The sequence below is a fragment of the Triturus cristatus genome, chromosome 4_2, assembly GCF_964204655.1.
Source record: "Triturus cristatus chromosome 4_2, aTriCri1.1, whole genome shotgun sequence".
Classification (NCBI taxonomy): Eukaryota; Metazoa; Chordata; class Amphibia; order Caudata; family Salamandridae; genus Triturus; species Triturus cristatus.
In genome coordinates this window covers 638,117,321-638,128,419 of record NC_140586.1, presented here as the reverse complement: position 1 = coordinate 638,128,419, position 11,099 = coordinate 638,117,321, and the positions used below count along the sequence as shown (strand labels likewise).

At 46.6% G+C, this 11,099-nt stretch overlaps 1 protein-coding gene across 1 annotated transcript in view; it reads right to left on the bottom strand.

The window, feature by feature from the left end:
• Nucleotides 1-359: 359 nt before the first annotated feature.
• SLC35D1 (solute carrier family 35 member D1) overlaps nucleotides 360-11,099 on the bottom strand; it is a 112,239-nt gene continuing 101,499 nt past the window's right edge. The window contains exons 11-12 of the mRNA XM_085602329.1: nucleotides 4,545-4,627; nucleotides 360-3,460 (exon numbers count right to left, since the gene is read on the bottom strand). Of these exons, the coding sequence (XP_085458455.1) occupies nucleotides 3,364-3,460; nucleotides 4,545-4,627 (180 nt within the window). The 3' untranslated portion in view covers nucleotides 360-3,363. The remainder of the gene's footprint in view (nucleotides 3,461-4,544; nucleotides 4,628-11,099) is intronic.

The following is an 11,099-nucleotide window of genomic DNA, read 5'->3' as shown; positions in this document are numbered from 1 at the left end:
TGTAGCCAAATGGGTTACACTGTTAACTGAAATTGATTGCAGTAATGTTAACTCCCATCACCTCTCAGTCGGGGAAAAAGATCCATCTGAGGACCATAGGTAAGAAAGTGGGCCCAGAGAGCGGCGCTGAAGCAGAATAAATCTGTGCAACATACTCCGGAAGTCACGTACATTTCGAGTAACAAGCTGTACACTATGTACATCAGTGTAGTAGTGCTAAGCCGGGTTTGAATCAGGTGCTTCTACCATAAATACCCACATTCATATTTAAAGTGAACAAAAAGGTATCCAAAGGACAGTAAACCATTGTGTACAAAGTTGAATGTTCACCTACAGCTTGAAAAGAAAAATCACAAATGTGGTGGTAGAATATCAGTTTATTTAGCCATTTCTCTTTGTTTTCACACCATTGTATAAAATCAAATATATTAATTTATATGGAAAACATTAGAACAAAACTGAACACATTGTGACCTGAAATGTTGCAGAAATGTTACATAAGGCTATCTGATCATTAATACAAATGCATTACAACAGAAATGTAAGCCTGAACTTAGGTCTTGAGTGGACACTGGCCACAATATAGGAGAACCCCTCATTTGCTGTACAGCTTATTTCTCATTGTTAGACACAGAATCATACTTTTAGACATAAATGCAGAGCATACTGTAGTAAAAAATGCCAACATGATAATGCTCAGTTAAGCCATTTTACAGAATCATTTGTCTTATCACTGAAAGCATGATTCAACATTTAAACACCAAAATGAAATTCTTTCAAAATATTATTAGACATAACCTGTAGCCCAAGGATGAACAATTGAGTTTATCCATCGGTCAAAGTGGGCTACTCTTGCAACATGATCGAAATTTAGAGGAAATAAGAGGATAACAAGTGTGTGATGGATTAAAAATACCCACAAAAAGTGGGGAGGAGACTTGATATTCTTCACAGAAGAATGGCTAAATCTAAGGGAGAACAGACATTACTGTGTCATGGCAGCAAATGTTTTTGAAAAAAGCTTGCTTTATAAAATACATTTGCAAGTACAATCTGTAAATTTAACATACATGTGAGCACGATTGCCAAAGAATACGATAACTCAATGATACAGTAGTGTTAATATTGATAGCACCTCAAATTGGATGCATGAGACAAATTTATACCAAAAGAGATCATGTCACTTTTTTGTTATGATCAAAGACCAATGTGTCAATTTAGCAACAAACAGTAATTAGGCTAAATACGACACACCAAGGACACAGATCAGCATAGGGTTAGACTGACAATACAAAACATCAGGGTGAAGTTCCCACATGCTCATTGCGATCACATTGCTGAGCTTGCACAAAGAAACGTGCATCTCTTATCCGCAATCTGTGGGGGGCAAGAAATAGATGTTTGTGCTGCAATTTACAGGACACCTATTCGATGGAACATGGGAGGGGTGCTTATTGCTTTCCGTCTGGCATCAATGGAAAGTGGGATTGGTTGGATTGTAACAAAAATGCCCCGCCTATATATGAATTGGTGCTTCATCACTCTAGATCCATGCTCATCTGGGTACTTAGTCATTGACATAGAGCCCAGCATCACAGACATTTGTGTGCCAGTAAGAAAAAACATGATTTACAGATATAATTAAATGCCTTATATGTAAGAAAGGCAAAGGTCAGACTCTTACATATCACATAGTGATTTCAATTCTATGAATTGTGAGAATATTAAAAATACAAGGAAAATATCAATCTCTGTAACATCGTGTAAAAGTAAAACAGCTGTTGCATCTTAGAAAATGCAGTCATGATGTTCTATTTAATTCCACACAAAAATAACTACCAGTGCACGATTCCCTGCTTGGTTTACAGCTTTCTGTAACAGTTAAACAATAACAGACCTATACAAAAAGTTTAGGATTATTAACTATCACCGATATATTTTTGCCAGCATAGTTTCAATGATCAGAGACAATTATACTAAACATCAAGTAACAAAACATTAATCCTTCCCCTTCTGTAAATGCCCTTAAAACAGGTCTACTAGAGTATGCTAATTCATGTAAAAATGAATTACGTCAAGTTGTTCTGTATATACACACACAAACATCTCAAACAGGAAGCTTAAAAAACACTATCCACAGCCATAAATATTTTTATCCTAACCCAATCTTACATAATGTGACTGGATCCTAAATAACTTCTTGGGGCAAGGGTATGAATTTCTTATCACGTTCTAGTATAGGTACTACTTTTCATAAAAGATATTCTGCTGTGAGGGACACCAACAGAAGCCTTTTTTGTTGAGAACTGCGACTGAGTATGTGGCTGCGCTGGGTTTCAATGTGTTTTCATAACCACACCAATAACCTACACTAATGTATTCAACCAACATAAATTGTCTTATTGACATTACTTCAACACGGACTGCTACTTTTAAATGTATTCATCTTGCTTTTAATATTAATTTGTGATAATATCCACACTTGATAAAATATTTGGCTATAGTGTGAAAATGTGGCGTTTACAATTGTATTCTTTACTTTGCCTAAGACCGGCTTTACAAGGTACTCAAAAGTAGATGTACGCAGAGAAGGTTTAATTTAAAATATTTTGCTCTTTGTTGAATGGCTCTGCTTGCCTTTAAGTTCGAGCAGTCCACTTTCTATGGTTCTTGGATTATGGCATGGATAGACAATGTGAACTCTGCAGTAGATACACCTGTGATAATTAATTATAGGCCTGCATGCAGGTAATTTATTTTTAATTGACGTTTGCCTCAAAAATTATATTTCTTAAAAGGTAACATATATAATAATTTGATGGTCAGTAAACATAATAATTTTTAAACACCTATTTCTGCAGGAAAACAGACAAAGGCAGTGATAATTCTACATTAGCACATAGGTCCAGTAGGAATAAGTACCTAAACCAGGAATCAACATTTCCCTGTTACTCAACACAGAAGCAGAGTATTACAAGCAGAGAGCACATTTCCGTTTGTTTTTCACAGTATGAGAGATTAGTTTGAAACAAGTTTAATATGAAAAACGCTCTCATTGTTGCACTGTGCAACCAAACTTTCACAGATATGCAAGTTTTTGACATCATTACACAATTATATATTACATATATTTCAAATAATTGCAGCAGCCTGGAACCACAGGACTATGCAATTTTTTAAGCGCAGCTTACAAAATTCATTTAAAAAATATTATCTAAAAAGGCATCTTTCTTAATTGTGCAAAGTGAGATTTCCTTACAAATAAAAAAAAAGAGAAAAATACTAGATACGGTTTACTGTACAAGCTCATTTACATTGGTAAAAAAAAATAAAGGAAATCCTGGATCTTCTTTCACCACCTGGTCAAACTGCAATTTTTCCCTTCGTACTAGGCTCGGTTGTTTTGCTCAACTGATCCTCTGTGAAAGTGATGTATGAATACACAAGGCTTCCAGCAATGCTAGAAAGAAGTTTGCACAATAAATGTAAGTTGGGTGAGTTCAACAAGTTAAAAAAAGGCAAAACACAGTGAAGCAAATTCACGTTTTAAAAGAATTGTTGAATCAGGTATTTAAAAAGAAAAACCAACAAAAAAACATACAACTCATTAGTTAACATCACATTAGAAACCATGTTCATACTAGAAGGAAGGCCATATTTTTCTCATCTCTCTTTCACCACTGGAAATGGTCAGCAGAAAAAAACATTTCAGCTGTTCATTTATTAGAGCCGGCACTTCTTCAATCTTCAGTGTAGGTCTAAAACATGTTCTCATATGAACTAAACATTAAAATTTGCAATGGGAAGAACACCGAAATGTGTTGGTTGCAAAACTAAAGTTGTAACAGTAGCGACCAACTGCAGGAACCAAACCATGCCAATAAATGGGTTCCTTGTTGACACACCACCGCATGTTTATTGCTAATATGTGCTTTCACACTCAATGCTACACTCAGACTAATTAATGCTGCACTAAGAATTAGAAAATGGAAATGTGTAAAAAAAACAAATGCCCCCGATGTGAGAAATGGACAGGAAACACTAGTATCTAGAACCACGCTAAAATCATCACCCAGACTGCTTACTATACATGTATTAACTGCAAAAGGTAAGACATTCAGATGACAAGCCCAAATCTAATCAAAGAACAATGGCATTGCCTGCGATATCCCACCCCAAAAACATAAATAATCATCAAAGCAGGCAGCCACTGTAGACAAACCTCGGGCAATATAGCGAGTTTATGCCGGGTCTGAAGGCTTAGTGGACTAATGTGGCCACTGTCGGGCCCGTGTGTGACCTCATGGTCACAGGTTCCAATCCTGGCGAGTTTACTCAGTCTTTTATCCTTCTGAGGTCAATAAATTGAGTGTCATTGAGTTGGGTAACAATAAACATTGGTTAATCAGCACCATGATACCCTTCTGGGTGAACGTGCACTTTACAAATACACGTCATGTTATGTATACACAACGACTGCTCAGTCAAACAATTTACAGAGACTTACTTTTTTAACTAATGTGTACATTGGTCAAAATTTTTACCTGATATTTAAACCAAGAAAATTGGTCCATGAGAAGATGTAGTCACCACCAAAAAACATTCCAATATACGTAATTAGTATATTCTGAAAGAGAAAGATGTAAAAACATCCTTAGTTAGGGGCGGACACAAATTCAGGTAAACAGACCTTCATGAATAGTTTTTAAGCTTGGTTTCAAGAGTTTATCTTGCAAATTGAAAAACAGTAGATAAACTTATATAATAGCAAATTACCACAAATTATTTGTCAAGGATTGATTTACATTGGTCTCTCTCTCTCTGCAAACGCAAGGACAATCCTCCATTTATAATACTTTAAACTATTTCTCAAACCACACGATGGATGGAGGGCGGGAGTGGGGCTGTACGGGATCGTTGTACAAGTTACTTACCTCCGGTAACCGAGTATCTGGTAGAGACGTTTCTAGCCGCAGAGTCCTTAACGTAGAAACATCCCCAGGCGCGAGACTGGACCCGGAAAATTTTCTTGTCCCAGCATCTCTGCGCGCCAGGGGGTGATACCACGCGACTTCGCCCCGCCCTCTTCCGTGGGCGTGACGTCAGCGAGGTCACATAAGCCCCACCCCGGAGCGCTGACGTCAGTTTGCTTCGGAGAACTTTTCCGCGCCCCAACGCGGAGCCATCACAACAAAACTGAGGAGAGCATGGGAACAGTGTGAGAAAAAGCAGAGAAACAAAACAGAGAGAAACAAAGGGTGAGGAATAGCACCAGTTGGCACCAAGGCACCAGAAAGCTATAGCAGCGAAGCCATAGCAGGGAAAGAGCAGAGCACCACTTTGAGGAACAACTGTGCAATCCAAGGAGATAGCACCAGCCGGCACCAAAGTACCAGAAGGCCAAAGCAGCAAAGCTATAGCAGGGAAAGAGCAGAGCACCCCCCTCCCTCCATCCCCCCAGGAACAACCGAGCAAGCCAAGGCAATAGTCATCCTGGAGGCACAGTATATGAAAGAGACTGCAACCACAAACCACACAGTGAAGGGCCACAAGCCCGGAACAGAGGAGCAACAGCAATCCATCCCCAGACTACACAGTCAAGGAGAGCCAGGCCCCCTGAAAGGAGCAGGAGGCCAAGGGACAGGTAAAGAATCCCCAACACAAAAGACCGCAATGGGATCAGAAACTCCAACCAAACAGAGGGAAAAAGAGCAAAAGGAGACCCCTACACTGGAGAGAAACCAGCTCGGGGGAAGCAAAGGCACGCAGCAACCAACCATCCCTGTATCAAAAGAAAGAAGGGGGGGGATGGAACCAAAAACCAGAACCGGACAGACTGACCAGAAGAAAGCGAAGAGGACACCCACAGAAGACAAGCCACCCAGAGGGTGGCGAGTGTAGAAACCCAAGCAGAGGATCCTCGCAGAACGGGGAGGAAGGGCGGGGGCGTGAAGGAATCTGTGGCTAGAATCGTCTCTACCAGATACATCGTTACTGGAGGTAAGCAACTTGTACATCTGATAGAGACTACTAGACGCAGATTCCTTAACGTAGAATTGATACCCTAGCCATACTCAGAAGGGAGGAGGGCCTGCGAGAGAGCCTCCCCAGCAGGAGAGACACAGGGCCCCAGCAGAGGACATGTCACAGGAACAAGAAGGGAAGGCCAGAAGATCCCACGCCCAATTAAGGGAGGACTGCCCAACACCCCGCAGGGGCAGACAGCGACCGAAGGGCCTTAAGGAACAAAAGATTCACCTCAAACCCCAGGGAGAAGAGGCAGAACCGGAGGCAAGGCCCACCGTAAGAAGCACACAAAGTGATGGGAAACAGCCGAACACACCTCAGCCGCAAGCAGCGGACAAGGCGGGAACGGTCCCACCACCAATAGCGCAAGCGTAAGAAGAAAAGCACAGATGCCCAAAACCCCAGCGGAACCAGAGGCAGGGGCACAAGGAAACACATTAAGGGCCACGACGGTGGACCAGAACAAGCAGGCAGGTGCAGGCCTGCGCAGCCAGCAGCAGGCAACACCACAGAGCAGCGCACCAAAATAAGCCAGGCGCAAGCCGAAGACAGAGGTCAGGGAGGGCCAGGTTCCAAAACACACACTGACCCATGAAAGAAGTGGGACCAGGCAGAAGAAAAGGAGAGAGAGAAAGAGACGGAGGACGGGCCCAGACCGTCAACCAGAACACAGAAAGCCAAAGGAAGCCAGTCCCTCTGGAACACCAGATAGCGGACCAGGACGAATCGCCAGACAGAAGGGCGGAATCGTCACAACACCACGCCGCAGGCCAGACTAGTTGAGTGACATAGTGAACCTGGCAAAGGACAGACCTGGGCGCAACGCAAGCAGCGCCAAGACCAGTGCAAAGAGACAACTCCCCAGCACATGACAGGGCTATATAATAGCTACAATAGCTACAAGTACCCCACATAGGGTATGCTACGTCCCAAGAAAACATGGAAACACCTCTTAGGAAAAAATTTCGCAGCAGAGGACAAACAGAAAGGCCTGCGGGTAAAACTGCAGACGGCTTGCCAAGCAGCCAATAAAGAAGACACAAAAGGCCCAATACCAGGACCTACACGGCCTTACCAACAGCCAAAACCACAAGGCAAAAAAGGGGAGGTGGGGCTGAACCAGCAGCACCGAAGGGCCAACCAAAGGACCCTGAAGGCACACCAACCACACAACCGGGACTACCGAATACTAGACCCCAGAAACAATGGGGGAAGAACAAGAACAAGAAGAAGACCAAGAAGAAGAAGAAGAAGCCGCAAGGAACCGCTGAATGGCAGGGGCGTGAAAAGAGTGCTATCGAAAGGGAGGTCAACCAGATGCTCCATAACATTCTCAGGGAAAACACTATCCCTCAGCCAAGCATGGCGATGGCGGGCCACCGAAGAAGCCATGGTGCGACCAGGTGCCTCAGAGACATCCAGAGTCGAGCGAAGAATAAACGCCGCCATTTCCTGGCCATCCAACACATGGTGCCGCAGATCAGCGCAGACACCCTCATGAGGAGTGCAAGACAGAAGGGACTCTGCTGAATCCCACAAGTAGGAAGTGGCTCTGGCCAACACACAAAGCGTGTTGAGTGCCCGCAAGGCAGCACTGGAGGAGGCGAAGATGTTGCGCCCCCAAGAATCCAACCACCGGGCCTCCCGTGACAGAGGAGACAACACCGATGGCAAGGAGGGAAAGGCAGTCTGCAGAAGAAGGCCCCTGGTAGAAGGGTGGAAGGGTGGAATGAAAGGCAGACAGGGTCACGTGGAGAAGGAGCGGCTGGGGCACCGGGAATTATGGAGCGAAGCTTCGAAGGGAAGAAGCAGCTCCCGTCCACCAGAGCCCTGATGGAGAACCTCAAGCAAATGATCCGCAGAGAAATGGGCAGCCAGGTCGCCCATGCGCAAAATCGCCACAGCCGTGGAGACAGGCCGGGCGAAGGCAGCACTCGCCTCCGTAGGGCAATGTGGTGGGGAGAGCAATTCCTCCATGGGCGTCGGCTGTAAGCTAAGCCGGCTGTCCCCCAGCCCAACCGGAGGAAGAAAAGGCCAAGCTCGGAATGGGGGAAGGTTGACCGATGAGTGGGGAACCTGAGGCGCCTCTGGGAAAGACTGTGGACGCAGGGACGGTGAAGAGCCCTCCTTGGAAGATGCCGGCGAAAAAGCCACGATGCGGCGTCCCGTTTCTGGGGAAGAAGAGACAAACAGTTGCCGAACCTCTGGAGAAGAGGGGGGCCTCCGAAGACGAATCAACGACCAGACGCAGGCACGGTGCCGTGGAGTCCACCACTGGCGTGAGCTCAATCTCGACCGGCGTCGAAGGAGACGCCGAGACGACTCCTGCCACGACTTGCGCAGCGGGAGAACGGGGCGGCCAAAAAACGGTGCCGAAAAGGCGCTGACACGAACTCCGCCGAGGCAGCCGCCTGCGTGGAGAGGCTAGGGGGGGTCCAGGGACGTGCCCTCGCCCCCCTGCGGTGCCGCCAGGGCCAGCAGATACCGCCGCCTGAGCGGCATCAGCTCGACCTCGGACAAGGCCACCATCTGCCCAGAGGACCGAGGGGAACTGGAGGACGAGACCAGAGTCCCGACAACCTCCTACGACACCACAGGGACCCCCACGGGGGTTTGCAGCGGGGCAGAGGAGCCGTGGTCCAAAGGAGGGAATCTCGTAGGGCCGCACCCCGACGACACCACATCTCCAAGACCTGAAGCCGAACCAGTCAGCGCCGGGGCCGAAGCTGCCGGCGACTACGCAAAAGGTCCCGCACATGACAAGGGATCCGCAGATGTTCCAGGAAGAGGAGGAGGAGGAGCCAAGGAGGCCTGTAGGGCTGCAGCATAGGTCTCCATTTGGGATCTGGTCGTCCCCATGCCGGGAAATGGCGGGTAGGGTGGTGATGCACCAGGCCGCACGACCCGCAGAGAACCTGCGCCCCCCACAGGGCGGGGACCGGGTCTCGGGTACAAGCTGCGACACCAACAGGCGAGCTACGCCCTTACGGCCTCGGAGAGGGATGATGTCAGAGACGGAAGCGGCGGTTCTTGACGGATGCGGTGACGACGCCGACCTGGACATGCGGGCCGAGAGGAGTTTCATCCGGCGCTCCCGCCGGGACTTCGGCTTCATCTGCTGACAAGCCTCGCAGTCCGTGGAGTCATGGTGCACCCCCAAACACCACATACAAATGGGGTAAGGGTCAGTCGCCGACATCTGGCGCGCGCAAGACTAGCACGTCTTGAAGCCCGAAGGCATTCGCACACTGTTCCCAAAAAGAAACGCAATGCGTAAAAAGAAGGCATGAAAAAAGGCCAGGAACACGATCCGGATTGCACGCGGAAAAGAAGGAAACTGACGTCAGCACTCCGGGGTGGGGTTTATGCGACCTCGCTGATGTCACGCCCGCGGAAGATGGTGGGGCGGAGTCGCGTGGTGCCGCCACCCGGCCCGCAGAGATGGTGGGACAGGAAACTTTTCCGGGTCCAGTCTCACGCCTGGGGATGATTCTACGTTAAGGAATCTGCGGCTATTAGTCTCTATCAGATTGTTGCAGTTCGAGGTTTCTGGTTGTTTTTGGAATTGTCTAGGTTTTGAATCTGAATGCACACTTACCCTCTCACTTCAGTGTTTTGCAACAATTTCCTTTCCCTCCATTTGCGAGCCACGCATTTTTTAAATTTTTTTATTTCAATCGGCCCCTCAGCTCAGATACTCTGGGAGAGGGGGGTGGGGAGGGGGAAGTAGAGTTCCAGTATTCTCACTGGAAGTAAAGCCACTTCCTGTACACCTGCGGTCTAGTGGTTGGTGGCACTCTCTACAAAATGTGCCTGCCACCGCTGAAAAATAGCGAATGCGTGCAGCGGGCGCGTGGCTGGTGTGCAGAAATCGCGCCAAAGGCAAGCCCGTCTGCGCCCGTCCGCATCAGGATTGCAGCCAGCGCCAGCCACGCTGCCCTTTTAAACCAGATATGTCATTAACAAGAGATGTTTTATTAAGCTTTAATAAAGCCCCACAGAACTGCAACAATTACTTGCATCCGGGAAACTGGAATGGACCCATCTCATGTCTGAAATGCACTTTACTCCTATACAGAAGAACCCAAGAAAGCAGCAAGGCTCCCAAAATTACTCCTTGGAGGACTACTTAACGCTTGATCTCTCCCCCAGCACTCCCAGAACATGAACCTTCATGATCTGATCCTGGATCAGAACCGTGATATTCTGTTTGTTACAGAAATATGGCTCCGGGAGTGGTGTGGCCCAGACATTGCGCAAGCCCTTTCTCAAGGGTACGCCATACACAGATGAGATAGATTGGATTCACGCAGAGGGGGGCATGGAATTCTCTACCGTACTATGCTCCAATGCTCCTCCTTTTAGATCACAGAGCCTAAAGGGGCAGAAATATTAAGTTTCTGTTTTCAGATCGATGGGTCTACTTTCCTGGAGCCCTAGTTTACCGTCCGCCAGGCTCAAGCACCCAATTCCTAGATTCGCTGGGTGACACCCTTGGCCCTCTAATCCTCAGGAACTCCAATTTTACCCTCCTTGGGAACCTCTACCTACACCTAGAATGTAAAAATGAGCCAGGAGTTACAAACGTTTTAGATTCCCTGAACACCCAAGGCCTTGAACAGCTGGTACGTTCCCCCACTCATAGCGCTGGTCGTACCTTGGATGGAATATGTTCCAATTACCACGCTCTCAAAATCAGCTCCCCACTACCAATGGACTGAAAGGACCACTGGTTTATTCCATTTGAGATAAATCACAAGTCCACCAACATCATACAGAACCGTGCCAGCGGCCTCCCCACCATGGTCCGGAAATGGAAAAAAACGTTAATCAAGCCTGAACTCAACACTATAGCTCTAGACCTTGGACCCAATAGAACAGGTGACTTAGCTAGGGACTCACAACATTTTACCTCTTGATGTCCCTACTCTGTAAGACTCTAGCTCCCCCAGTCAACTTAACAAGCATTTACAATGCAATGGTCTCGGCATTGTTAAAGTTAGAGCTGTTGGCATTGCTCATGACATTCTTGTTTATGTTTTTAAAACATTTAAAGAAATGGCATTGTTATT